We start from the raw sequence: 27,689 nt of genomic DNA on the forward strand, positions 1-27,689 counted from the left end.
GGAATGCTGCCATTTTCAGGATAGAAAATGACGACAATGCAGAGCTTGAAGCTGTAGTTCAAACATCGGCATAGTTGGCATCTTCATTCGTCTAGCCGGCGCTAACGAGGCGATCAGCGTCCACGATCTGCCCAAGCTGAGGGCTGGGATACTGTGATTCTTGATACTTAATAGCCGCATCGTATTGCAGTGTGATGGTGGAGCAACTGCCTTTAGGTTGCCCACTAGATGATAATGCAAAAGTGATTAGCGCGTATGCCTCCCATATTCGTCAGAAACAACCTTACAGCTCACTCAAGTATAGTCGAAAGTCGGGTATCGAGATCGAGTGGGTTTCCGACAATGGCTTGCCCTTAAGAGGAGCACCAGAGTGACTGGTCCGTTTTCTTCTGAATTGGAGCTTATATCATGTCTCTGGTCCTCGACGCACTCAAACCAGTCAATGCCCCTACAATCGCAAGTTGCGAAAGAGTAGCCGTCCACCAGGTTCCCAACTCGCATCGGTGTATTGTCAGCATGTCTGCCCACATAAACCCCGTGTTAGCAGGCCTTCAAACAGGAATTATCCCCTGTTTGACACCGGTAGTCAAACATTCTCCCGCCGCTATGGGTCGTTACGCCATCCGTCGGCGAATAGGACTTTAGCCGACACTGTTTCAACTTGGAAGAGACAGGCAAGTGGTACTGCCCCAACTCCGGAGCAGAGCTTGAATGCGGGGTTCGAAAGGTAATCATGAAGTGAATCGTGTGGTAAACTTCATCGCAATGTCATATTTTCGAGAAGCTCTTGGCAGGGGCTGTAAGCCCTTTGTCGTCAGCATCGATCGATCTTCTCTCCCGACGGGATTATCGACCCGCGTCTTCCGGCATGGGGGAGTGTTCTCGTATAAGTATGACCCGGAGAAGCAATGGGAATTGCAATTCAGAGTGTCGAGAAACAAGATTGACTAGACGCGGTCGGAGGAGTTACTTGTCAACATGCGTATATCCTTCAAGTTGGCTTGCACGTTATTGTGCTCTGGGGCTGCTGTGAACGCACAGTCGCCGACAGTAAACTTGGGATATGCGACCTATCAAGGTACGACATCTGGTGGGATCAATAGGTTCCTGGGTATGAGGTATGCCGCAGCTCCGTCAGGAAATTTGAGATGGAAAGCACCCACGGCTCCTCCAACAGTGTCTGGGGTCCAACAGGCTACACAGGTATGTTTCTCAATCCAACATCTCTACCTTTCCCTTCACTGACGTTCTTCATTCCTCATCGTGCTTAGTTTGGGAATGTTTGTATGGCCACCAATGCCGGACCATCGCCGCAGGGCCAGAGCGAAGACTGCCTCTTCGTCAATGTTTGGGCACCTTCGGGTGCTGGCCCCAACTCTAAGCTCCCCGTGTGGGTTTTTATCCAAGGTGGAGGGTTCGAAAGCTTGGCTTCTGCAGGAACAGACGGCAGTGGAGCGGTAGCCAACTCGGGAAATAACATTGTCTTGGTGACCCTGAATTATCGAGTGGGAATCTTTGGCTTCCTTGCCAGTTCGCAGATCCAGGCCAACGGAGTAGCGAACGCCGGCCTGTATGACCAACAGGCTGCCTTGCAATGGGTACAACAGCACATCGCTCAGTTTGGTGGCGACCCGGCTCATGTCATCATCCATGGACAGAGCGCCGGTGCAGAGGCGGCGTCATTGCAACTCCTCTCCTTCGGTGGTAAAAACCAAGGCCTTTTCGTAGGGGCCATGTTTGAATCCCTTCCTGAAATCACCCAGCCGAAGGTGTCAGAGATTCAATTCCAGTACGATGCTCTCGTTAGCAACGCGGGATGCAGCTCCAGCTCTGATTCACTCTCTTGTCTTCGTGGTCTCAGTACCACAGCCTTGCAGCAGTTCAACGTCCCCATCGTCTATCCTGGCCGGCCAAATGCTCCAAATTACCCGTATGTGCCATGCGTTGACGGCGTGTTCTTGCAAACCGGCGCATACGAGGCATTCCAAGCCGGCAAGTTCGTCAAGGTTCCCATGTTTTTCGGAAGCGTCACAGATGAAGGGACGACCTTGGGTGCCCCCAACGCAGCATCGTCCAGTGATATTCAGACTTTCTTCCAGAACAATTATCCTCGCTTGTCAAGCCAGAATACGTCTGCAATCATCCAGCAGTATCCACAGAACATAGAGCCCCCATTCAACAACCATGCAGCCTGGTTTCCAGCCGCCGAGCTCGCGTACGGAGACGTGCTCGTCACTTGCCACGGACTCAACTTTGGGAAATATTTCATACAGGCTGGGCAGCCAATCTGGACATACCGATTCAATGTCTTGACCCAGAGCAACATTGCAAGCGGAGTCGGTGTCCCTCACGGGTTTGATCTTGGTGCAGTTTTTGGAGGTGGCTACGACAACTCCGATCAGACCAACGTGGCTCGTTTGCAAGGATACTATATATCCTTCGTCCGGTCGCTAAACCCAAACACATTTGCGTTTTCTGGTTCAACTTCATGGCCACAGTGGAACGGACAGGCAGGAGGGCAGAGGCTTGTGATCAATAACAACAACACGGTAGTTGAGTCTGTCCCGCAAGCTCAGATGAGTCGGTGTGCTTTTTGGGAGAGCTTGGCTGCACAGTTAGAGATTTAGTGGCCTTCGAGTAGTGGTAGTGATAGTGACAATTCTTGAGCCATCAGAAAGCCATGGGCGTTCGTGATTGACTTTGTGTGCAAGTGTTGTGTTTTTTTAACGGTGAGGAGGAGCATGGATGTGAATTTTGAAAGCTATTTTCCTTCTCCAAATGTCAGCATATGTAGACACTGCAGGAATCCCAGAGATGTGTGAGAAGGAAATGGTGTATACGTACTTGTTGCGTGAAGACACCTTTGACTCGATCCGTGGAAGAATGCTTATTTGCTGAATGCCACTCTCTCACTCTCCATTTCTCCCCAATCTTTTTCTTCTTCTTCTTTTTTCTTTTTCCCTTTCTTTTTTTTTTCCCAAGTCCTATTCTTTTCTCCTCCCATCTCCGTTACCAAGATCATAGATGTCCTAGACTAGCAAACACATAGGTATAGAAAAGTGCGTAAAAGATACAAAAACGAGTGTGTGGAAGATACAGAAGAGTGTATGAAAGAAGACACAAAAGAAATGGGTAAAAGAAAACAAAAAAGATTGCGTAAAAGAAAGCACAAAAGAGTGCGTGAAGAAGACACAGAAGAATGCGTAAAAGAAAACATAGAAGAGTGCGTGGAAGCCACAACAGAATATCTAGCGAATGAGTAAGCGTTTGTGGATTGTAAAATGGTATGAAGTTTCTCTCACCTTCAACTCCAATCTGTCGAAGCCGAAATCTCGGCCCAAGTTGGCAAAGAAATTGACAAAGAAATTGGCGAAGCTGCACTATTGGAAATGGAGGCAGACATGGGCTGGATGTGTGACAACTGGAGCTGGTCAGAACATCTGTCGTTAGGAGCCTGGCGTGGTCAGTTACAGCACATCGCCTAGTGTCGACAGATTTCTGGCGATATGCTGGATGATGGCCCGACCACATGTGTTGGTAGTGTGGCCGCAGGCTTCGACAGCTCTCTGGTGGATGCCAGATGCCATGTTGCCCCACCAGTGGAATTGTACGCCGGTGTATTGCAAGGCCAAGAGAATGATGATGCCTGAGATTGCGATATCGCAGGAACAAGCCACTGAGAGAACAAAGTTGTACTGGGGAAACCCGTCAGCATGAGTTGGAGAGTTGTCGAAGGGAGTTTGGGAGAAATCGCCTACCTCGAACAAAAAGAACACAAACCGAGCATGATAGCAGCAATGAAAGCTGAAATGAGCTGATAGCACGCAAGCCGGTTGCAGAGTCACTCGCGGATATCTCTAGTGAGTTGTGAAGAGGAGTGTAGGACAATTGCTGCAATGGAACCACACGTGTTGGGAAGATTGCATGGATGCAGAGATCAGTGTGGTAAAGGGGGCCAAGTCTCTTTGCTGACTGGCAATAGTATTGAAGCTTGGGCCATTGATGAAAATAACATGCCAAGCATGTTCAAGGCTTCAGTGGAAAATGACATCTAAGTTGAGAGAAATCAGCGTCTGACATCTCGCAGTTCCTCGAGGCAGAGCGCTCCATTGTAGAGATCATCTGGGGAAAAGGTAAAACATACATGACCTGTTTGTTTGTCAAATCACCTGCGAAGAAGATAATTCCAAGCGCAAAAGTTATGAGCAAATTAGAAAATGCAAACACCTGTTGTCGTGCTGCATGGTTGAAAAAAGTGTGTGGTTGAATGAATGAGGCGGATGGATAGGAGGGAGATGGAGGGAAGAAAATGAAGACGCTTTGTTCCCTCCACGAAGCTGAAGTTGAGCTACCCCGCACTGTGCCTGCTACTTTATCGAGAGCTTTCGCGTCCGTGACGTTTTCTCGCTTGTTTTCGCAGAATAGGCGAGCTTCATCAGGCAGTTGCAGCTTAAAAGTCTCCGGGAACATGGCGTGAGGAAGTCGCACATTGATTCAGCGGTGAAAAGCGCAAAGCAATTTTTTTTTTTCAAAACTATTTGAATGGAAGGGCCTGGACTAAGATACAAACGAAACCGCAGGAATTGTGTAGGTGCGGAAAGCATTGATGTTACAGGTACCCAGGGTCATAGCAGGGCCTCTAGCAGCAGACCACCATTATCAGCTGCATGTGCATCTAGAGTGCGGCAATGCAGTGAGAATCACCTTTATCGGCAAAATTACTCTTCTCTTTCTTCTCCCTCTTTTGAATGTTCGTCCGCGTATTGCGAGTAATCACATATACTCAGCAAAGAGTGAGTCGTAATCTTAGTCAGGGAGCTTCTTTTTGTACTTGAGCTGATCAACGTCGTCTGGGCCAGAAACCGTTATTCTACAACCTCTGATGCCTGGATTGGCAAGAATGGTTTCATAGACGTGGGCAAACTCAGAGGATTTCATTCGATTATCTCCTCCTTCCTCCTCGACGACCGAATCATAGTCGACGCGATAGCCCAGATACACCTCATTGAAGCGGACATTGGTTCTGAGGTTCTCGAGACAGGCTACGCTTGCCAAAGAGAAAAGTGCAACTTGTGATATAGCCGTGACGCCCGCAAAGCCCAACTCACCCAGTGATCCTGTTACGAGGGTCCAGGTGGCGTTTGGATATCCTCGATCGATCAAATACGGAATCGTAGCTCGATAGGTCACTGCGTCTACGGATCTGTGCGAGTGCTTCATTTTCTGAGGAGGGGGTCATGGTTACGAAAACTTCCCTCCCAGTTGATCTTCATGATATCGCGGAAAGCGGACATTTGAAGATTTTGTGTGGGATGTGTGGTCTCCATCTTACCGACTACCTTGCCGCATTGGAAGATTAGAATGATGCACGGGAGGATATCGAAGAAATTGATTTCTGTACTCACCAGCAGAATAGACGTGTTGGAAATCTGGGAGTTCGCCAGCTTTGACTCTGTCAACCACTTTTTGAACGCTGTTCTCATCTGTTACCTGGGCCTCAACAAAGGTGATTCCATCCTTTGTTCCAACGTGTTGGACAATTTTCTTTTCTGCAGTACTACTTCGGACTATGGCGAGCACTCGACGCCCGCTTCGTAAAGCAGCAATTGTGACAGAAACTCCTATGTTGCCAGAAGCTCCGAATACGAGTACAGTTTCCATTGAGTTTCTTTGGAGATGCGAGGATAATCAGCCATAGTTGGGGGCTTGCGACCCGACAATTGCAATTTAGTTTGCCAAAAGCAAAGCTAAATAGCTTGCAGCTGGGCTGCTTTTATCTTAACCGCGTGTGGTGTCAATCAGCAGTATTCTTCATCTCATTGCCAATTGAGATGGCGGAACAGGATCGAGGATCTAACAGGCACTTTGTACCAGCCGATCCAATGGGAAACTCCAATTCTCCCTTCTGAGTCTATATAAGCATCAAATCTGAGATTCGCACTATGAGTTCATCGACATTTCCGCAGTGCTTTTGGCGCCGTTGAATTAGTGCCGTTCGACATCCGCTTCTGGAAGATGGCTTGACCAAGCCATCGTTAGAACTTACAGGATTGACTGCAGGTTATCATCCCGATCTTCAACACGCCAAAGTCTTCAGCCTGATGGATCTGCTCACCGCTTGATGTAGATACAGGGCTTGTAATTCAACGTTGCTGTGTACATCTGCCATCTCGGAACTAGACACTTGGCATGTGTCAAGTCGTCGTGATGTAACGCCCAGCATGAATTCTCAACAACTGGCTCAAACTCTATTCCACGCCGCGGATCCTTCGTGGCTCAAGCCGAATTACAAATGCTCTAGAGCTCCGAGGAGATCGACAAAAGATTCGGTACTTGCTACTTGAGATAGACTTTGGAGAGAATATGCACTGGGCCCCTCGATCCAAGCTGTCAGTGTGTACTTCAGAGGTTACTAAGGCAAGAAATTACATGGCGCTGGATCAAGACAATAGACAGCGTGATGAAACGCCATACGCGGGGTAATGGAACGTGTCAAGCAGTCAAATCCATCTCCCTCTGTCAAATATGCTGCTGCGTAACTCATGTTTATCTTTGCCCGCCGCAAGGATTGGTTCCAATGGCTATGCAAACAGCTATCCAGATCAAAGGACCTGGCAAGGCCCAAATTATCAAGGATACTCCCATGCCCAAACTTCGTGATGACTACATCATCGTGAAAACAGCAGCTGTCGCGTTAAATCCGACCGATTGGAAACAAATCGATTACCTACCCAGCCCCGGAGCGATTGTGGGCTGCGATTACAGTGGTGTCGTAGAGCGAGTTGGGCCTGCTGTCAAGCATGGGCCGCATGTTGGTGATAGAGTCATGGGAATGGTCCACGGCAGTGAGTGCTTGATTTTTTTAGACAATGCTGTTAGATTTAATACTGACAATGTATTCTTTTCGTTATAGGCAACCACTCGAACCACGAAGACGGAGCATTTGCAGAACATGTCGCTGCCAAAGGAGATCTACAGATAAAAATTCCCGATTTCATGACGTTTGAAGAGGCTGCAACGCTAGGCGCCGGTATTATCACCGTAGGCAAGAGCCTCTATGAATCCTTGGAGTTGCCTCTACCTGACGATCCACCAATGCGGCCCTTTCCAGTCTTGATATATGGAGGCAGCACTGCAACAGGCACCCTTGCAATTCAATTTGCTAAGCTGTGAGTCCACAAAGTCCGACTGAGATGCAACGCTTAGAGTGTGTGTTCATAACATTGTTCAGGTCCGGCTTGGAAGTCGTCACAACCTGTTCTCCCAAAAACTTTCACCTTGTTCACAACCTCGGAGCGGACCATGTATATGACTACAACTCACCAAGTTGCGCCCCTTCTATCCGAAAGATCACCAAGAACCGACTTGCCCACGTGTTCGACACCATCTCGACCCCCGAAACGGCAGAGATTTGTTGCAATGCCATCGGCAGCCAAGGTGGCAAGTATGCTGGTCTCAGTGGCCTAGAAGAGCTTCCGCGCGAGGACGTGACCAATCTTCATGTTATGGCTTACACGGCTTTTGGAGAAGCGTTCGACTTTGGAGATGAGAATGTGCCTGCCAGCCCCAAGGGGTATGACTTCGCGGTTAAGTTTATGGGACTGGCCCAAGAGTTGCTGTGGCAGGGCAGAATTAAGCCGCATCCCCAGAGCGTGAGGACAGGAGGATGGAATGGTGTTTTGGATGGGCTGCAAGAGATGCGGGAGGGGAAAATATCTGGAGAGAAGCTGGTGTACCCTGTTTAAGACGAATGATGCATGTACCCAAGAAACATCTGGGTCTGTTATGTCTGAACGTCTTTGTTTTCGCCGTTGAGACCAAAGCCTGGGTTGGAATGAATCACGGTAATCTTCATCGTCAAACAGGTTCACATACCGAACGGAGCAAGATTATTCGATATAAAAAATGCTCAATATAAGCAAAAAGAAGTATACGACATCGTCCAGCGGACCCGGCTGATGACTCGTGTAAGATCAAGGAGGTGGAAGAAGACGCAATCGCCAAAGTATGAGCGCTATAATGGTAACAATGCTGGAATGTTTTGGCCATCTGTGAGATATTGTGTGCTTAGTTCGAACATTCGACCCATGCCTCCAACGTATCAGAGTCTTCTACGACTGACCACGCTTGCCTAGCTTTCTAATGCATCTTCCACTTCGCAGCTGAGCATCAGTGCATATCAAGTCATCCAATATGATTCATCAGTGTACTCGAAAGTCTGGCTTGGGAAGTGGAGACAGGAGAAGACACAGTATTGTCATCATACGGAAAAGATATGCCGGGCTACTGGGAAAAAACAATTTCTTCAATATCGTGTAACTTTTTGGAAGCTCTTGTGGATCTGTGACAAACAAGCTAACGCTCAATCTAGATAAAGTACCATGCCATCTTAAGAAGAGGACGATGACAAAGGGATCGATGTCGATTCCAGTGGATCTACCCCATGCTCACCACGCCGCCCGTGTTCTTGCGTGGTTGCGTAGAGTGGAGTATCTTGCCTGTCTAAGCGCTCAAGAAGCTGCCTGAGTTGCTCGTTTGTCTTTTCAGCTTGCAGAGTTAGCTGGTGACGATAGAAATCGAGACTTGGCAATCTGGAAGACTGTTGCTCTTTGACAACCGGAGTTGACTGAGCACACATCTTTTTTGCGTCTCCGCGGTGCTTGGGAATTATTCGAATCAATATTTGGCCGCACTTCAGGTAAATGCAGAGAGTCCTTTTGTCGAGCCTAGCTGTTTTGACACTGTATTCTAGGCAAACCTAGAAGAAATTTATCAGCTTTAGTTTCACTGGAGCCCACGACTGGTGTCTTACTCTGTGCTTTGTCTTACACCGTACTCTGTGCAAGCAAGCAAAATAACGAGCTGCTTGCCGTGTGACTTGACTCAAGGTGATGTTGATGGAATAAATGATTGAATGTCCAGTTGCCCGTCTGGGATCGCGAGAGGTTTCTTTTTTTCCTTTCTCTCACAACCACACTCTACCAGACCCGAGGCCTCGAGAAGCTGTGCCGTCCAAATATATGAACTCGACTGCCGGGGGCATTATCCCAAAACGGAAGTTACACACTACCAGATGCTTATACCAATTAGCCTCATTTTTTTCTGGGGACATTGACGTGGTTCGCTCTAAAACCGCCACTTTATTGGCCGTGATATGCCCTAATCTGGAGATGGCCTGCCGTGGCCTGCGCTAGGCATGTCCTCCCCTTGCCTATTCAAGTAGAAAAAGGGACATTGAGAAGTGAGTGTTGTGAAGCAACAGCATGATCCCACGAGGCGTTGCACGAGGCGCTGCAATCTTGACGGCTCAAACTCCAAAATGGGGAAATGTGGACAACCTGAAGTTGGCCATCTGCGGCATGTATCTCGGCATCTCGATCATTCTCCCACGTGATCTCCTTTATTTTCACGATAGAGTTTGAATATGCAGGGGATACATGATCAGATGCCCAAGGTCTTTGCTTGGCCATGGAGTTCATGGACTCTCGCGCTCGGCTTTCCTCGCTAATAGACTTTTGTAGCGAGATGATGCTATGTGAGATGGCTGCATGGGATTTGAGTGGGTTGACGGCATAGACGGCACTCGGAACATGAGAAGAGTTAAAGGGGAATAGACCAAAGCCGGGCCGTTGGACACGGTTTGTCGGATATATCGGGCTCGATGACTGTTCAGCCACTTGTGGAGAGGACTGACTGACTCGTGTTAGGCGCAAGTATGTTATATACAAAGCTTTGGCCCGTCCAGCGGATGCCTGAGGTGTTGGTCAAGACGTAATTATTGACTTCATTCCGTTTTCTTTTGTTGCTATGTCATTGTTTTTAAATCACTCAGATGTGGTTGTTCCAGATTATGCTACAGCATTATTGAGATTGCTGTAGTAATGGAAATACATGCAATTATGCGCCACTCTAACCCCTTGTTTTTCCACCAGACCTTTTTTTCTAGGGTTTGTTAGAGTTTCTGTACTGGATAATCCGAATAATCATTTATACAACTGTGAAAAATACCCGCTCACTCTCTTCACCTTCGTAAAGGATTCGAATTACAGTCTATATAAAGCCCGACCGCAGGAACATCGAGAGAGCATCGAAGATATGACGTTTGTTTTTATGTGAATTTAGACTTTGTTGAAATCAACAAGAGTCGGCATGAGGCGACGGATATTTCAACTAGGACAAACGTTGAAGATTTTTCATGCAAATCTAACAAAGTCCTGAAAAACAAATCAGCTAAATCTACCTTTATCTCTCACAGCCTACCTATACCGGTATTATTTACATGATTTATTGTATAAAATGCTCGATAGAGGGATTCTCTAAGAAGCAAATCGTGTTTATATAAAGCAAAACCCCCATGTGTCATTATTACTACCCATATGTCATTAGAGATTTATTTTTGAAGTCTACTATTTAATAAGCTTGTTCCCTGAATATGATGCCATGCATGACGAAACATTCGTGATATTACCCCCAGATTATCGCCATTGCAATTACAAAATGATCAGAGAAGAAGCCATCTGATGATGGATGGTAAGCCATAGACTTTCAAGCTATAACCGTTTGAATGCAATGCAAAGCATTGCGGAGAGAATAACTAAATCTCGATTCCATGTAGTAAAGCAGTTTCATATTATTCTCCCACACACTTCGTTAAATCGTATGGTATCATGAAAACGGAAAGCCATAGTTGCCCTCTTGGGTAATGCGTCATGCCGGCTGAATCCCACACGGGCCCGAGCTCGGCCCTATCCGGACGCATGGAGAAGCGGTCGGTTTTATCGCTATCGGCCGGTCCAGTATCTAGCGGATATATAGGCGACGGGTAAAAGGACGTTGTATTCCGGTATGCGATTATAACACTGGGAGACCTCCAAAGGGCCCTTTTCTTCGAATTTGTGTAATGGCACAGGCAACAGCTTGTTCAGATGTATTTGATAGCTTGTATCCAACAGAGCCTCACTTTTAAGAAGACATTTCAGCTGTCACAGGAGTTACATAATTCTCCGAATCACCTTATGGCTACCCACACCCGGTGGGGTTCCAACTTGCCGTCTCTTGGTTTTGAGCACCTCGGTTGGTTGGTCCTCTTCAAAGCCATACGCAAGATGTGGTGTCGTCCTCTCTCGTCACAAATCATCAAAGAGACGAACCAATCGCCATCTAAAACAGAGACACGTTAGTTATGCTAGGGAAGCCTTCTCAAACTATGATACATATAGGCTTTCTAAATTAAAAGCCTAACTTCTTCCGTGTTAATCAGCGTTGTATTGGCCACGGGTCCAGAAAGTCCAAGGGATCCTAACAGAGCCGCAATGGTCTCGGAAAACGTATCATCGTGACCAGGGTTTTTATACCGAAGAGCCATGATTCATCATGTAGACGTGACTAAGAGTCAACGAAGGGGATATACATTATCAAATATCTATATACAGAAAATCAGAACATAGCCATCATTGTCGTTTCCTCCCAAGAACCCAAGACGCATAACCCGTGAGAGCTTCAACACATAATTTCTACCTTGCGTCAATATTTTAACCCAAACAAAAGTCCCTGTAGCTGCCAAACACCAAAACCCCAATATCCACCGTCATACCCGTGATATACAAGAGAAAAAAAAAAATCCAACCGCCGCGCCGACCCAGACTCCATATCATGTATATACGCTTAATAATGTAATTCAAAGTCTTCTGCAAAATACTTGAATCGATCGTTCGGTTGGCGGAATCGATACGACTCTCCCCGAACAACTCGGTCAGTTTCCTCCCGCACAAAGGGATACACGTCCCTCCATGCGTTGCGCCCCATCCAGCAGTCCAAGTGGCCGTAGCCTGAGACAAGCCTGCGGCGATACTGAACGCCTCCTCCGGGGAGGCCGGCAGATATGCCAAAGGAGTCGATCAGGCGCTCATATGACGTCTCCGTGGCTCTTGGGGAGAGAACGTCGCTGTCTTCACCGACGAAAAGCATGATGGGAATGCCGCGCAGGCGCTCAATGTGTTCTTGCTCCTTAAACTCCTCATATTCTGGAGCGTTGGAGCTAACGTAGCCACGGCTTCCCATCCGTTTCAATAAACTCATCAGCTTCATGGAACTTCCGCCGAAGAAGAGGTCCATGTTTCGGTGCGTCTCCTCGTTAAGGTTACGGTGGCTCCAGCAACGTCCAAACAGCAGTGTCGTACGGTGGCAGGCGGCATTCTTACATGCCTCACCTCTCTTTTCCGGCCAAAACCGCAACATCTGATTCAAACTTCGCTGGGCGAAAGAGTCTTGGTTTGACGTGCTGCAGTCTAACCAATTCCCCAAGACTGAGTCATATATTTTGTCTATCGCCACTGGCGACCTGGCCTTGATCATGTTCATAGTGTTCCATATTGGATTCATAAACACCTGACTGCAGGTGATTCCAAGGATCCACTCAGGTGGGATAGTTCCATCGAGGAGACCGCTGGCGAAAGCGACGGATCCCATGCAGTGAGCAATGGTGTATATTTTGTTGTTACCGTAGACTCTCCGGATTTGTTGTAGGCAGGCCTTTATATCGAGCCTAGAGTCGTATGTTGTCCAGTCCTGTTTTTTTGTTGACTTCAACTGACAAATTCGATGCACCGTCACGAAGACACGGTAGCCAGCTCGTGTAAAGTAGTTGACGGCGTTGTAAGGGATAGTCGGCAACGCGAAGATTTGATGGTCGACAGATGCGCCGGGAATCATGAAAAGGTTCTCGACTTTGACAGGAGAGCCCCATGAATCAGTGGCAACAGCACTTAGGTTTGGTTCCCACATGTGCAGCTCAGTCTCGATGCCATCACTGGCGACTACGGTGTGAGTCTGAGATGGAGGCGTGTAATTCATATATGAGACGAATCCCTGCTCTGGATACTCGAGCGAGCCGAGTGGCGTTAAGAAGTGTGATAGTGATTTAGATGCGAAGAAGGACATGAACTTGGACATGTTCACGGCTTTGTTGAGGAAGCTGTTTCCAGAGGGAGTTAGAGTCATCATCTCAGAGATGAAATCCTTTGGGCGCAGATTCAGAATTCCTCTTGCAACCAGTTTCTCGCTGGCAGAGAGGGGTATTTCTTGATAAAAATCGGTAACGTCGTCATGCCAAACGATTCGCTCCTGATTGGCATCTTCATTATGAGTGCCTTTTTCCGTTATGGAAACGTAGAGAGTCGTTGTGGAGCGCCACATCTGGAGAGGACTCAGAGAAACAGATGCGTCGACCAGTTTGTAGCCACGAAGACGAAGTTGGCGACCGTTGGCGCCGGCCATATCGCAATCGTAGGTCAATATACTGCTTCCTGTAGCTTTGTGGGTTCTCTTAAATAACCCCAAATCGCCTCTCGATAACATGAACGGCGACCCCTCAATTGTTGGACAGACGAATGTGCCTGTAAGCATACCGCTGGGTTGAGACTCATCCCTCAGTATTTCGTCTTCAAAGACTGTCGCGCTGACTAGCATTCTGCCAACCTCTCCCCGGCCTTTGGCAGCGCGAAAGTCTGATTCATACGCAGACGTATCGTCAACTGCCGCGCTTGAAGAAGTCTTGTGGATGAAGCCAGACATGAGCTCCGTGAATTCAACGCTCTTCTGTCTGAGCAATTCGATCTTGTTCAGCATTTGATCAGGCGTTTCATCACCAGAACTATGAGTCGACTTGGAAGAGTGCCTGTCTCTTGGCTTGTGGGCTGGCTCTCCAAAGAGGTCTAAAACGTCGTTCTTCGTCTCGTCGATGATGAGGCCGTTTTCTCTGGCATACGCCTCGACTGTGCGTTCGGCCAGGGCGGCAATGGTTGCAAGCGGGTTTACTCCGATGGAGGCCGGGATGATGGCTCCGTCGGCTATGATGAGGCCGGGATGAGTTTCTGAGGTATCGTTGCCGATAAAAAGCTGGCCCAGGTGATTCGTCGCCCCGTTTGCTGCTGTGTTATCCCGCGACATTGGTACACCACTAGAAGAGATGGTATTAGAACCCAAATCATGATACACGGTGTAGACAAGTCAGGGCACTTACCCAAGAGGATGGGCTGTTATCTGGTGCTTGTTCATGAAGTGATACATCGGAGTATACACCAAGGTGCCACCGACGGCGTCTGTCGCCTTCTCGAGGATGTCATGGAATCTCTTGATGCGGTCGCTTTTCCCCACTCCTTGGAATTCCAAAACGGGTCGGTCGTTCTTGAGACTCAATGTTGCTTGACTCCCTGAATTGGTCAGCGAATTTTTACACCTTTTTTTCTAATCCTAATGTAGAAGAATTCTTACCATCGTGGGACATGATGAGAAAAACTTGGGTATTTCTTAAAAGTCCCGTTTTGGAGAAGGGCCCGAGCAGCCTGCTCTTCCACAAGCCCATTGCCTCTTGAGTTCGCTCAAGCAGCGACTTGTCAGGGGAATGACTGCCTGGCAGGAGATCCAGCACGCACTGCAGCAGCTGGGAAAATGCATGTGGCATAGTGCCCTCTTGGATTATGTAGCCGTCGAGCGGATTCTCAAGGCCCTTTCTGTTGTCGATGGCGCAGGTAATGGTTGGACCGACAGGGTTTGATGGATCTGGCGACGCCTTTCCGAGAGCGTTTACTTCCTGTTTACAGTTGTGTCTGTAAGAAAGGTATTCTGTCAGCTTCTGAGTACTATCAAAGAACAAGGTAGTAAGTAATTGCTAACCCAAATGCTAGCACGTCTCCATTGCCGCTCATTCCACGGCCAACCCAGTCGCTCATACTTAAGCCCATCTGCTTGCTCCGTAATAGGATTTCAGTAGTACCAATCGAACCAGCGCCGAAGAAGACGGCTTTCTTTGCGTGAACCCACATCAGATCGCCATAAGTGTTTTCTGCTGCGAACCATTCACGACCGCGGCCATGCCACGCAAAGTAGATCAAGTAGCCGCCACGCTCATCCTGGACCTTTTCGATATACCTCACCTCGCACTTGCAAAACATTTCAGCACCCCAATTCCACGCATCGGCGAGATACGTCACCAAAGTTGTTGTTTTTGAGCCGTCATTCAAGCCTGTGCTATCTTGTCCCGTGAGTGTTGACGCTGACATGTTGACCCCTGAACTATTGGGGCCGGATCGGAAACGTGTTGTAAGGGGGACTTTGCGGAACTTGTCGGCTAGCCCAAGAACATGGGCTTGCTTGTCGAGAATTTCCGTCTTCTTGAGTGCTGGCCAGTCGTCCGGATATGGTTCTGGCTCCAGCACATCCCTAACTTTTTGGTAGTCTAGACGGAGAGTTAATCCAGATGAGTTCCGCATGATGACAGCACAACAAGGGAACCAAGAGTATATATATGAAAGGGAGGAGAAAAGTGAGAATTCCTCACACTTATCTAAATGTTCAGGGTCTTTTCGAATTTCGGGTGGCCAGAAGCCCGTCTTGAGGATTTCTCTGTCTGCTTCGAGGAATACATTTGCATTGATTAGGCTTGAACCTCCTAGTCCTGTGAAGTGGTGTTATACAAAGATCAGTATATAGTCCATTATAACGGTTAGTGAGATGTGATACAAGGGAGTTGTGTCGTACCATTACCAAGAATTACACTCTGATCACGACCGAAAAATAGATTAAACATGCCAGTGGGATTGCCACTGTTGATAGCAATTTTACCAAGAGAACTCGGAGTGATGTCGCCTGTAAATCGCCATTGTTTAAATGTTTCCATTGAGTCAGTAGGATACTCCCCGGGCCATCTCTCTTCTCCTCGTTCCAACAAGCAAACGGACTGGCCTGCCCTCGCCATGCGCGAAGCAGCAATGGAACCTCCATAGCCAGAACCTATAACAACGCAATCATATGAATGTCGCAGAAGTTCTACGGGTTTCGAAATTCGAGGAAATAGATTTTTAGAGTTGCCGTCTGAGTTTAGGACAGGTTCGCAACAGGCCGAGAGGCCAGAGGAAGAGGAGACATCGTCCTCCGACACAAGGGAGGCGGTCAATGGGGGAGTAGGATACATGTATTCATCATAGATGTATTCGCCTGCCTTCCACGTAGGCTGGTAGTTACCATATACGTTGACAGGGGCAACCCCAAGTTCATCGATAAATTGCTCCTGTTGGTCCAGGAGGAGATGGTGTTGTAGTGTTAATGTCGATGCAGGAGATTGGTTGTGGGTAGGTTTTTGCACCTTGTGCGCAAAACCATCCTGGCATGACTTGGCCATGGCAAACCAAAAATCCCCGAGGGCAGGCTCAGTGAAGATACTCTGCGTGCATAGACCACAACTAGACGCCGTGGTCGTTGGTGGGTGGAAGGACAATAGAAAGATAGTGTTGTTGGTCGTTGACAAGTCTCCACACTATGAATTCATGAATAGAGAAAAACGCCGCTCGTGGCAACAATGGGCAATAGTGTCTTGGCTTGTGCTCTAGATCAGACCGGATGAAGAAGAGGGGAGATCCGTTCCATTTTTAACTCGTGGGAGAAGCTGGTTGTGATGGCTCTATAACCAGCTTCTCCCACCACCGGCAGTTGTCAAGCCGTCCTCACTGGCCATTGTATCCACAAGAGGCGTAGCACTTCAGCTAGTTACGTCCACAGCCGTCGATTTCCAAGCATGGCGATGCAGAAAATGGTAATATTTCAGGTTCCAGGGGCACGGGGTGTCATTGCAGCACGATGAATGCGGAGTTGAAGAGAATGTCACATCACTGGGGGGGATTTGGAGGGGGGGTGGCATGGACCATTGGAGGCAGCCACCACGTTGAAAATCCAGGCCCGGAGCTCTGGATTCATCTTCTCCAGGCCATGGAACCGGCACATGTGATAGTTGAGTTGACGGAGAAGAGTGTGATTCGTATCTCTCCACTTCGCCCATCTCCAGAGTCTTCTCTCGTGGAGTGGCGAGACTCCTTGGTGGCCCCCCTGGTGGTGGATTTAAGACAGAAAAAAAAAACTTTTCTCTTTTGATCGAAGAAAAAGGTCAGCTGGAGAGATGGATGAAGTTAGTATTGTGAGAACTGATTGAATGGGCTATTGAGAAATGATTTGCCTCGTATGAGCTGAGAGAGGCTTGTTTGAAGGCTTCTCCAGTTGTCTTGCCATAGGCCTATACAGTAAGAAAGAACACGAATGACTAAGCGAATACATGATGAAAAGAAAAAGAATCAATCAATCAGCCAGCCTCATTGACCAGGCTAATTGCCGCGGCTCGTGTTTCTTCGTCGCTGTGACTCTTGCTTGCCCAATGCCTTGCAGTGATTCGTCACCGTCTTATCACGGGTCGACAAGCAAAAAAAAACCCTTGGCGAGCTGGCGAACTCTCCGATCCGATCTGCGAGCGTTCGTTCCGTACCGTAATACGCATGAAAACCACCTACCCCTGTTGCTGCTACTAGGCACTGCAGGGAACAGGGTCGATTATAGCCCAGCAATTGGCTGTCCGGGGTGCTGGGAAACCTGCCTGGCTCTCAGCTACGATGCTAAGCATGGCATCATCACATCCAACCGCCCCCGCGAGCAGGGGAACGGGGCCAATAATCTGCCTCATCTGGCCTTTCTTTTCTTTTTTCTCCTTCGCTCAGCCCGAGTTTATTGCTTGCACTGCTGAATCCGCCTCGATTTATGCGTATTAGGAATCTACAAGAGATGTTGATGATATCCACTATGTACATGTATGTAGTCCATGTCGCGCAGCTCTAGCTAACACTCACGGTCCAACTACATGCGGAACAGGCTTTTGCCAGTGCCAAGGGGGGTTAGCGGTCAGAGATCCGCTCAAAACGTGGTTTGACTCGGGTAGCTCGATGTTGCAGCATCACAAGTGGAGCTGGCAAGGTGCATGTGTTGACAGCTCTGCTGGCCCTGTCACTGAATGAATGCGTTCGCAGGTGGTTTCTCCATATCATCCATGGATGGCTATTCCCAGCTGCCGGGCTAACTAACTTCAACCAGGGCTCAGTCCGAGACTTGACAACCGCAAATGACGTGGTCGACGGGCGCAGCTCAGTAGTAGTCAAGTTTCTCTCGTGTGTCTTTTGTCTTGACTTCGTTTCGACACCCGCCAAGGACCAGGCCAGGGTCCTCCATGTCACACTCAGACCAAAATGGTCATCACCAATCGACATTTTGGTTGGATACGGCTTGTTTCTCGACTCCGGGCGACCGGCTTGGGCTTATACGGGTGTCCTGAGCTGAACCGCGGTGACAGACGAGTATGTTACCGTTGCAGCCTGGCAGCAAGTCTTTCATACCCCTCCACCTTCACAGAATCGCCGGTACAAACTCTCACTCGCTTGATATCCACCTGAGCAGACAGGGGAAGCAGAAGGAGGGGTGAGGGCATCATTATCGCCAGTACGCCGTTCAACCATTCATCATCTCCATATGGTTCCCCTCCCTCCCCAATGCTTCCCGCTTCAGGAAAGCAATGCGTGATTTGTACCGTCTATGGATGGCTTCCAAGATGTTGATTCGCCGGCTAATCAATAGTCGACATACGACTTTCGCACTTACATGCTGCCACTTGTAACAACATGCAAGCATGGAGTTGGGATTCGCTCGTTCTGCACAGCGGTCCGCACCGCCCTAAACTCCAGCTCTTCTCCACCGTCGATGGTGTTTTTTTCAGTCACATCCTTTTCCGTAATTGGGTTGCAGTTCTAGCATCCATTTCCCTTTTCAGCATCACGTCAACCGTAACACAGTCTCTCTGGGTTACACAAACCCAGCGGCTAACAACGTGGAGCCGCCACATCCCACATCTCCGGTGACTTGCATCGGCCACCACGGAGGTCTCAGCTCGGCGACTGTCTTGAGTGGGTTGAGTGGGCTCTGTCACACACACACACACACACACATCCACACTCTTGATGGGAGATATGCGACGGGCAGGATTCTACAGTAGGAAGGCTAGATCCCATGGGATCCCTTGGATCCGAGTCCTATTCGTCGACGGGTGAATTACCTCTACCCAAGCAGCATCAAATGCCGGAATGACCACCGTATCAGTCGAATCACAGACCTTGTGGACGTTGTTGCCTTTATTAAACTTTGAGCTAGCTTCTCTTAAAAGACATCTTCGTCGACACCTAGATATCATTACAAATGATGTGTGTGGATCATCTTAATGAACATACGATAAGACTGCCCTTTGCCATTTGTGTATACCTATCTATAGATGTGAAATATACGGGTACAGATACAACTACAAGAATAGGAACACTTTGTGATGTGACCGTAGATAGCCTCTCGTCTCTGCCTCGGCAAGTCCTCCGGCCCTTGGGCCATTCGTATTGATCGTATCCAGGTTCCCCATTATTCATAGCAGGTTATTGCCTCATCATATGAAGATATCTCGCAAATAGGAGAGATAAAAAAAATTGAAATCTGTCAACATCTGAATCCATGGGTTGCAATTGTCACACCAGGGTTGCATATACCCATATTCAACGGGAAGCTACCAGAATCCATCCATTGCTAGCCGTCACGGCAATTTGCAGGTCGCTCCCGTTTTGAGCACCTCAAGGGGTGGGCAGTGGACGCCGGATTTCTCAATTCAGCGACGAGGAACGAAACGAACCATGTCCAGGGTATATCGAACTATTTCTGGTATGAAATGCGTTATAAATCAGAGTTCCAATCCATAAACGTATCCTCAAATGTCTTTTTTTCACATGTGACAAAAGTAGTCGATTCATCACCTCGCCCGGCACTTGGTAGCATTCCACCAGTCGGCCAACGAATCCTCGACCAAGCCCTCCCCTCCCCCTGGTCCAATTTAATTAAGTAGGAAATGACAACTGACGAATCGAGGGCACCCCTTGCCGCTGGAATCCTCGCGTTATATTCGGCGCAGAAGCATTTATCTCGGACGTATGTATAGAAGCGCCGTCGCAATGCGTGATGATAAAAAAGGGTGGAGTTACATCGGAGTTCTCGCTCACGATCCAGCAGACTGGTGTAAGTGGTCGGAGTAAGAAGCTTGACGTTGAGTGCAACTCAGATCTCGCTAGCTCTGTTTTTCTTTCCTTTCTTTTCTTTTTTGTCTGAGACAAATAGGTCAAGAGACATGTCTTCAGCGGGCCAGAAGGCGCAATATGTCTCGGACTAAATCGGATTCGATGGGGTTGGATATCGTGGCTGCGTGCACGGCGGTCGTCAATCATCATCATCAAACGTATTAGGTTAGAACCAAGAATCAATCACACGTCACCTTGATTAAGAAACAAGAAGAATTAAAAAGAAAAAATAACCTACCATGAAAATCACTAACCTGTCCCAATAGTAGTAACTACTAACCCTTCTCTGTCCATGGAGTCGAAATCCATGGCCAGTGCAACCCTTGCTCAGCGCAACGGCCCGTGAAAGGAACCGCGGGAGCCGCTCATCTCCTCCGTCTTTCATGAAGCCTAGATTATTTTCGGCTAGAAAGCGTCTCCCATACCATCGGGGGTTCTCTTGGTCTTCTATTTTTGAGAAAGAGGTTCCAAAGCTGACATAGCTCGTTGAGACAGACCATCCAGAGAACAAGCACCTAAGCGCATGCAAGATTAGGCCTTGGTTAGACCATGTACCAGGCGAGATGGATTCATCTTTCAACTGTTTCATCAGCAACAACTGAGAGCTGTAAGACATGCATGTTAATAGTGAGCATTCTTGTCATTCACATTGCAACCGCAGGGACTAAACTCATTGATGGACTCCTCACTCAGATGATGCGACAAGCTTGGACAATGCGTGATGCGTGTCTCATCTTCATCAGATTCGCCTGCCGGTTCATAATCCCCGTCTCACTCGTCAAGTCTCCCAGCGGCTCTCGCGCCAAGTCCTCTCCGCAAAAGGCCAGGATTGCCTTCATGCGCTAACAAGGATGTCCATCGCCGTCATCAAGCCTCGAATTCAGCGATGAAGTCCTACTGTCTCACACCATTTCCCCGCATGGACATGGCTAAGAGGACACGATCGTGAGCTCATGTCAGGCGATTCTCAGCATGGGCTATCACAGAGTCTAGGTGTCCGGTGTGGCGTCATCACCGTTAGTCGTCAAGAAGCTGTCTCAGTTCAACCACAGGTGTGGGAGTAGAAATCGAGCTTAGTTCACCAGGCATCTTACCGTATCCAGACAGTACTGCAACTCCGACTGGTCAGATTGAGCAGACAACCCAAGGATCCCCCGCCAGCTGAGCCGTTGCTGAGCCGTTGGAACTGTGGCGTGCGCGTGGACAGGACATGCAAGAAGAGTGTCTTTGAAGCATGGCATCAGCCAGGAATGGTTCAGCTTGGGAAAGAGTGCGGCATCAAAAGGCCAATGGTGACCATAAAACTTCGTTTGCCGGCTCAGCCGAACCAGGGTCTCAATTTCAATTGTCATTGTATTGTGCTGCGCCCGCCTGCTGATGCCTTGTGTCTTGGGTGTTCGTATTCCACCCAATAGGACAGCATAGAGGCCCTCAACACCAAGGTGAGCTTGGCAGAGCACCAGGTCAACGCTACCGGCTCCCTCCCTTTCAGGCACTCGACCGTGGCCCAGATCTCTTCTGTAGATAATCAGATTGCGGGGGCCAGATGTCTCAGCCTCTTCGTATCCGTCGCTCAGTTGAGGCGTCCCAAGGGAATGTAATCAGTCCGTGATTCCGTCCGCGGTGGTGTGTTCATTCTTTCTCGGCCCCCACGGGGTGACATGTAAAGCTTCATCCATGCTCTGCTATGTTTCAAGCCCAGGCACAAGCATTCGAAGTGCGATTGCGTAGACATGTTGATTTATCATAATTTCTAATAGTAGTGATGTTTTCTCAACGGATTTGTTGGTAGCTTTTGCGTAAGCGTCTCGCCTGATGAGCCGCGGTTGAATCGAGGGGTAGCTTGTTGCCCAAGGTTGCGAGATATCTTATCTGCAGCCGTTGTAATAATTCTATACCCATGTATAGTTGGAGAGAACATGGTGTTCCTTGTTCGATAGCATCAGAATACGTAGACTGAAACCTGTTGTTAGTAGATGACGCAAACCAATGGTCTCATAACCAGCGGAATCACAGCGCGCACATCTCATTGCGCAATTTCCATAGACGTTGAATCTTGCAATGTTTTTTCTTCTCCGCCAGAAGCGGTAGTCCCGCTAAATATACACATTTGGTCCCGTCTAGCTCTTGCCCGCCGCCCGCTCTGCTTCCAGTTCCCTCTCGGCCTGCTGATAGTACTTGGCCGTGTCCACGCCGTGCTGGTTGTGGTTGACAAAGTTGAACCACGGTACTGTGCTGAAGAAGAGCGCAGAGTATCTGCTCTGTCGGGCCGCAACTCCCTGCAGGTGCGGGCTCAGCTTGCTCTCGCCATACAGAGGCTGTCCTGCCTTGACCTTGGAAACCATCTCTCGCATATCCATCTCGACTTCCCTTGAGTTCTCGGTAGCGCCGTAGAATCGAACTGTAGAGGGCATTGAAAGAGTCAGTCATTACACTTTCGGCAGTTGTCGTCCAACAGTCGAACGAGCTCAATATAAAAAATGAGGGGTCGTGCGAAAACGTACGAGCTGATCGCTGGTAAAAGTATAGGAAACCGCCAGCCAAGCCAATGAATCCGGCTAACCGCATGGCTTTGGCAAAGCCGCCCCGGCCAACATGCGACGGGGCGAGCCTCTCGAGGGCATAGAGAGCGGCCGGTGCAAAGGCCGCAGAGGTTGCACCAGCTACATAGTCTGACGTTCTCGCATATCCGATAACCCGCTTGAAGTGACTGCCCAGAAACCCATCAGCATTCGTCAATTCGCCTTGTAAACCACACAAAACCGTCCTGCCAGACAGAAAATCAGAGATTCCGAGGGGGAAACGTACGGGTCGTTGTCGATGAGCTAAATCCCAGTCAGTCCGTCAGCCGTGGGCTCCCCATTGCGCTGCCAATTGTGCGCCAAACGTACCGGATAGTCAGTCTCGACGACCTTGCTGGTCCCGACAAAGGACGCCGGGGTCTGCTTGGTCGTTGTCGAGGCCATTTTTGCTGTAGATTTGCGACCCCAAAATGCAGCGCTCAATTGGATCGAGAGATCTGAGGCCGAAGCTGCAACTTGCGATTGTTAGTGCCTTAGGAAACAAGATATCACGTGGGAGCGTTGACTGGTTCGGGTCACGTGAATCAATTAAAGATGGCGGAAACGTACCTAGCCAAAGACGCGGTCCCCCACCATGATAAGATAAAGAGAGACGCGTCTAGCTTGTAGGAGGAGTGAGAGCAAGTCAATTGAAAGCAAAGCAAAGCAAAGCAAAGCAAAGCAAGACAAAAAGAAGAGATTCAGAAAAAATAAATCAACCATGCCCTCGGCAGCTAAATTTGGACGTCTGCTGGAGGAGCAGCACGGCGATGATTTAGACGACTTTGGTCTAGACGACTCAGACAATCCTTTTGGATCTCCCACTCCCCCGCCAGAGTCGTCTTCCAAAAAGCGAAAGGAGCCCGACTCTGGATTGGGAATTGAGGAGGAAGTTTCTGTTCAGAAACGAGTAAGAGTGCCAAACGTCAAGCTTGATGAAGAAAGGTACAGTCTATATATACAAGTAGCAGCCACATGTGTAAGTGATTGTATGTTAACTCTTCTGTTCAGGTTGCTAGGTCCAGCTGGAATTCCCAAGCTGAGAAGACGAGCTTTCGGCCTCAAACTAAAAGGAAAAGGCCACGAGGTACGCATCCTTAACCATCATCGATCGATTCATCCTCACGCTTGACTAATTCTTATTTTCCCATGGCCTACAGTTCTCAGACGCCTCGAGACTCCTCTCCTTCTACCAGCTATGGCTCGACGACCTCTTCCCCAAAGCCCGGTTCCTCGATGCCCTCGCCATGGTTGAAAAAGCCGGCCACAAAAAGGCCCTTGTGAGCGCACGAAGCGAGTGGATCAATGAAGGCCGGCCCAAGGCCAGCGACAACGCCGACGATGACGAGCTGGACATTGGAGCTGTGGCCATTACCGAGGACTCGCAAGTGACGCAAAGTGGCATTCCTGCGCAGAGAACGCAAAAGACTCCAGAGAGAGACGATATCCCTGATGACGATGACTTATACGGCGCTACGCCCCGAGGACCAGCGCGAACGACAAACGCTATTCGTCCTGCGCCGTCAAACGACGCCCCTGACGACGACGATTTGGAAGCTCTCATGGCCGAAGCCGAAAGCATGGACAGTCGACAAGCCCCCGCTGCTACGACGAAGCAAAACAGCGCGTCCGATACGCATCAGTTAGATGAAGAAGACGATTTAGATGCCCTCATTGCGGAAGCAGAAGTGCAAGACCGGTCTAGCGGACATTCTGCGGAGAAGAACGGCGGCAATAACACTTCCAACGACAAGGGGCACGACTTTGCGGACGAGGAGGAAGCCATGCAGGAGATGGAGGGATTGTGGTAAACCTGGTTGGCTATGTAGGGTGAACGTGGACAAGTGTGTAAAGCGAATTGGAATTGGGTAGATGTTCATTCAGCCGGCGTATCTTGGTAGAGGACTTGTTTTGCATTGGCGTTAAGAGGGTTGGAGACGATATGATGATGATCATTTGGGTACATAGCGAACATATGGATCAATGAGCTTTGTACTACCTGCTGTGAACATATGGATCAACGAGCTCTATGATACCTGCTGTGGATGAACCACTTTGAAATTTGCATGGCCAAAGGTTAATGGCCGTAATACTTTACATATCATGTGTTAAATGATTCACTGTGATTGTAAACGCCTACAAATCATGTAGACAGTCACGGACAATATTAGAAACAATAAAATGGTAGTGGCAACAGTGGTATTGTGTTGTTGCTATCTAGAGTACAAGATGTCATAAAGATTAAAGATATAAAGGCTTCATAAACGGCTCTTTTTAGCCGTGAAGCTCATTTCGCTTTGCGCCATAACCGTTACATAGACGTAGCCCACCCCTTTGTGTGGCTATCCCGTCTGCCCATCCCATTTGAAAAATAAACAAACATTCCCTAGATAAAACCCAACTACTTTGAAAACGATGGAATTTGATATTGGTGATTGCGTTGTCGACGTCGTCGACGTTGTTGGTCTGCCGGGGCGCTTCTCTTGGGATCGAGAGCCGCGGCCTGCTTGTGTCGAATCCTCCGCTCCTCGACTTTTAGGGCCCACAAGAGGGTGAGGAGGACTTCCCTAGACGGCAAAGTCACGCTGCGTAGAGATTGAGTCAGTTCGCTATCGCCGCGCGTCGCACAAGACTCGGAGGCCGAGATCCCGTCCCGATCGTCGCGTCCCTCAGACACCAACCGCAATGCCTCCATCGTCGCATCCAAGAGAGGACGCGCCAGACTGGGGCTGCTGGATAGGATGGTCCGAAGAGATTTGAGTCTCAAGGTCGTGGATCTCGAGGTCGAGCTCGTGGTCCGCAGCGGCATAGTTGCGCGCTGCCACAATGTCATAGGCGGCGTGGTTTGCGTCGTCTGTGAGGAAGTCGTTGATGTCGAAGTCGTAGTCGGAGGGGAGAGGATTCGTGAAGCAGGTGGCAGAGTCACCAGCCATATAATCGTCGTCAAGAGTTGAGGAGTTGGGCGAAGCGAGAAGTGAGCTTTCGAGGACATAGCGATCTGCATCAAGGGCCGTTGACAGGCCGAAAGCAGCGCCGAGGCTGAAAGGAACATCATCTTGATGTACAGAGTCCAAGCCAAGGCAGTTTGCGCCGGAGTGAGAGAAGACAGGGACAGGGGCATCTCCACCGATTGACACTGCGGGTCGCACAACATCTCTGCAGGACGTTGTGTCGAATCAGTGGAGACGGTCTGTTGGCTGTTCTTCTCCTCCTCAGCTTCCTCTTCTTGCTCTTCATCTTCGTGGGGAAATTCCTTGTCGGGAATGGGGGTGAGTGCGGGTGACAGAGAGGCGGGGTTCACGGTGGGGTTGACCGCGGAGCGCATCATCTGGTCCATCAAGGACTGTTCAGTGGTAATGTTTTGGCCATCTTGTGAGCCGAATAGTTGTTGAGATAGTGTGATGTTGTCTTGGAGAGAGTCGAGAGGAGAGGAGGAGCGGGTGACGACACCGGAGCTGCGTCGGAAGCGGTTGAGCTCCTCGACCAGGATCAGGTTTGTCTTCTGGGCGCTGTGGAGAAGCGTCTCTAGTTCCTTGTTGCGCTTCTCAAGAGCCTCAACCTCGAGCCTCTTCCTCTCTCGTGATGACTGCGCAGCGCGGCGGTTCCGGAGAACACGCTCAACGCGACGCTGTTCCTTTTCATCTTCAGTCTTGGCTCGTTTTCTGTAGGCGCAAGCTTGGTTAGTACTACGTCATGTGTTGCTCTGGTGTAAGACCAGGACATACCTAGGAGGGAGGTTGGTCTTGGGCTCAGGAAGGACCTGGCCCCATGATTTCCTCTTCTTAACGGGCTTCTTTTCTGATGATGAGTGTTCTGCGCCGGCTGAGATGTCCACGTCGTCATCGGCCTCTGGTGACTCGGGGATGGCAGACAGACGAGAGTCGAGCCGGTCGTCGGCGAAAGAGTCTGGGGTCATCATCTCCTTGGGGTTGAGAGTTGATGGTATTGATGAAGAGTCGGCGAAGAGTGATGAGAAGTTGTCGCCGGGAGCGGAGAGGAAGGATTCGGCCGGTGAGGCCTCGAACTTGAGGAGAGGAGACTGCTGGAACGCCATAGTTGCCCGTCTTGTCTTTGGACTTGCTGTTTTTGGTAGGACGCTCTCTTTGATGCTAATGCTTCTCTGCTCTCACTAGTGTTCGAGCTTCTGCTTGTGTTGTGTATCTTGCTTGTGATGCAAATGCAACCAAGTTGTCCCGGGGCAACGGTCTGCTTTTGTCACAGCGCAGTGGAGATGTCAAAGGCAATCAAAGCGCGTCCTACACAGTGACATGACAGGCAACCAAGCGGCGCCAGTAACGAGTGAGTCAGCGAATGGCGTGGCTCTGCTCACTGGATGAGTCAGTGGCAGAAGAGGACAGAGTGGCTTCTTTGTTTTGGCTGGTGTCGGAATGGTGAGATCCATGCTCAAGGCGGCGAAGCTGGTCTCTTTATCTTGAGGACACGTTGGCCTTGTTGGTGGCACGAGCGGATGCCTGAGGCAGCAATAGCAGGGGAAAGGGGTGGTTGCGGATCAATCGAAACCAGGCAGGCCCTTAACGAAACGGCCTCAGGGCGGGGCTGAGCCTCGAATCGGGCGGGGCATTCAGAAGGGCCCTCTGAAGGGGCTCAGGGGGCTGCTGGAACTGGGCTGGGGGTGGGCCGGCACTAATCTGACTGCTGCAGGGGGGGCCTGATAGTGCGTGTTACAGTGAGTGGGCGCTGGAATTCAGTGGATGGATTGGAGGGATTGGATTCCATGATCGCACAATGCTGGATGTCGTGCTCCAATCCCAATTCCTCCGTGTTTGCTGAGAGAAATTGGAACAGGCAAAAAAGAGGATTCCCGGCTGAACCGAGTCGTTCACACGGAAGATGCTAATCTAGTGCAAATAGGCGGGAATCCATAGATGAGGCAGTGGCCGAAAGTAATTCCAGCCAATTTCAGTGGTTCCATCAATGGTTCCATGTCTTATTGAGTGAGGTTCCAGCTGTTGTGCTGTACAGTATCGCCGAGACACGTGCAAAGCCAGTCCCCAGTCTCGTCGAGCCATTGCCATTGATTCCCGCCCATCTTACTGTACGGAGTTATTGTTGAATTCAATGGTTGCATGTGCGTTGCTTACTCGTACTTTACTGTACATGCAGTACTGTGCAGTACAGACAAGCCCAAAACATG

The 27,689-nt window shown here is 49.3% G+C and overlaps 9 protein-coding genes across 9 annotated transcripts; 3 read left to right on the plus strand and 6 right to left on the minus strand.

Moving 5' to 3' along the window:
- Positions 1 to 298: 298 nt before the first annotated feature.
- V8C40DRAFT_251562 (Alpha/Beta hydrolase protein) lies at positions 299 to 2,667 on the plus strand. Its single transcript, XM_083217211.1, has 2 exons — positions 299 to 1,203; positions 1,272 to 2,667. The coding sequence occupies exons 1-2, from the start codon at positions 979 to 981 to the stop codon at positions 2,625 to 2,627; spliced, it is 1,581 nt and encodes a 526-aa protein (XP_083070377.1). The 5' UTR covers positions 299 to 978; the 3' UTR covers positions 2,628 to 2,667.
- Positions 2,668 to 4,806: 2,139 nt separating this feature from the next.
- On the minus strand, positions 4,807 to 5,220 carry V8C40DRAFT_281091 (uncharacterized protein; the record flags this gene model as incomplete). The annotated part of the gene is made up of 1 exon (XM_083221527.1): positions 4,807 to 5,220. One exon carries the CDS (start codon positions 5,218 to 5,220, stop codon positions 4,807 to 4,809), a length of 414 nt encoding a protein of 137 aa, XP_083070378.1.
- V8C40DRAFT_63404 (uncharacterized protein) lies at positions 5,185 to 5,716 on the minus strand. The gene has a single exon (XM_083223218.1). It carries the CDS (start codon positions 5,659 to 5,661, stop codon positions 5,329 to 5,331), a length of 333 nt encoding a protein of 110 aa, XP_083070379.1. The 5' UTR covers positions 5,662 to 5,716; the 3' UTR covers positions 5,185 to 5,328.
- An 861-nt stretch (positions 5,717 to 6,577) lies between these two features.
- V8C40DRAFT_281096 (zinc-binding alcohol dehydrogenase family protein) lies at positions 6,578 to 7,745 on the plus strand (the record flags this gene model as incomplete). Its single annotated transcript, XM_083221528.1, has 3 exons — positions 6,578 to 6,845; positions 6,914 to 7,169; positions 7,232 to 7,745. The coding sequence occupies 3 exons, from the start codon at positions 6,578 to 6,580 to the stop codon at positions 7,743 to 7,745; spliced, it is 1,038 nt and encodes a 345-aa protein (XP_083070380.1).
- Positions 7,746 to 11,664: 3,919 nt separating this feature from the next.
- V8C40DRAFT_276331 (uncharacterized protein) lies at positions 11,665 to 16,177 on the minus strand (the record flags this gene model as incomplete). The annotated part of the gene is made up of 6 exons (XM_083220823.1): positions 11,665 to 13,957; positions 14,021 to 14,210; positions 14,272 to 14,606; positions 14,674 to 15,235; positions 15,338 to 15,454; positions 15,538 to 16,177. 6 exons carry the CDS (start codon positions 16,175 to 16,177, stop codon positions 11,665 to 11,667), a joined length of 4,137 nt encoding a protein of 1,378 aa, XP_083070381.1.
- A 4,138-nt stretch (positions 16,178 to 20,315) lies between these two features.
- V8C40DRAFT_251576 (uncharacterized protein) lies at positions 20,316 to 21,271 on the minus strand (the record flags this gene model as incomplete). The annotated part of the gene is made up of 2 exons (XM_083217212.1): positions 20,654 to 21,271; positions 20,316 to 20,600 (listed from the first exon to the last, which is right to left on the minus strand). A coding segment is annotated over exon 1 (163 nt), but the record flags the coding sequence as incomplete, so codon positions are not given.
- A 749-nt stretch (positions 21,272 to 22,020) lies between these two features.
- On the minus strand, positions 22,021 to 22,988 carry V8C40DRAFT_251580 (NADH-ubiquinone oxidoreductase 21 kDa subunit). Its single transcript, XM_083217213.1, has 4 exons — positions 22,865 to 22,988; positions 22,782 to 22,798; positions 22,478 to 22,683; positions 22,021 to 22,374 (listed from the first exon to the last, which is right to left on the minus strand). The coding sequence occupies exons 1-4, from the start codon at positions 22,937 to 22,939 to the stop codon at positions 22,094 to 22,096; spliced, it is 579 nt and encodes a 192-aa protein (XP_083070383.1). The 5' UTR covers positions 22,940 to 22,988; the 3' UTR covers positions 22,021 to 22,093.
- A 175-nt stretch (positions 22,989 to 23,163) lies between these two features.
- Positions 23,164 to 24,606, plus strand: V8C40DRAFT_251582 (replication fork protection component Swi3-domain-containing protein). Its single transcript, XM_083217214.1, has 3 exons — positions 23,164 to 23,479; positions 23,546 to 23,621; positions 23,695 to 24,606. Exons 1-3 carry the CDS (start codon positions 23,256 to 23,258, stop codon positions 24,343 to 24,345), a joined length of 951 nt encoding a protein of 316 aa, XP_083070384.1. The 5' UTR covers positions 23,164 to 23,255; the 3' UTR covers positions 24,346 to 24,606.
- A 110-nt stretch (positions 24,607 to 24,716) lies between these two features.
- V8C40DRAFT_251583 (transcription factor HAC1) lies at positions 24,717 to 26,916 on the minus strand. The gene is made up of 3 exons (XM_083217215.1): positions 26,260 to 26,916; positions 25,695 to 26,196; positions 24,717 to 25,674 (listed from the first exon to the last, which is right to left on the minus strand). Exons 1-3 carry the CDS (start codon positions 26,586 to 26,588, stop codon positions 25,204 to 25,206), a joined length of 1,302 nt encoding a protein of 433 aa, XP_083070385.1. The 5' UTR covers positions 26,589 to 26,916; the 3' UTR covers positions 24,717 to 25,203.
- Between the last annotated feature and the right edge of the window lie 773 nt (positions 26,917 to 27,689).

Source organism: Trichoderma camerunense (genome assembly GCF_050948025.1).
Source record: "Trichoderma camerunense strain CBS 138272 chromosome Unknown V8C40scaffold_15, whole genome shotgun sequence".
Taxonomy (NCBI): Eukaryota; Fungi; Ascomycota; class Sordariomycetes; order Hypocreales; family Hypocreaceae; genus Trichoderma; species Trichoderma camerunense.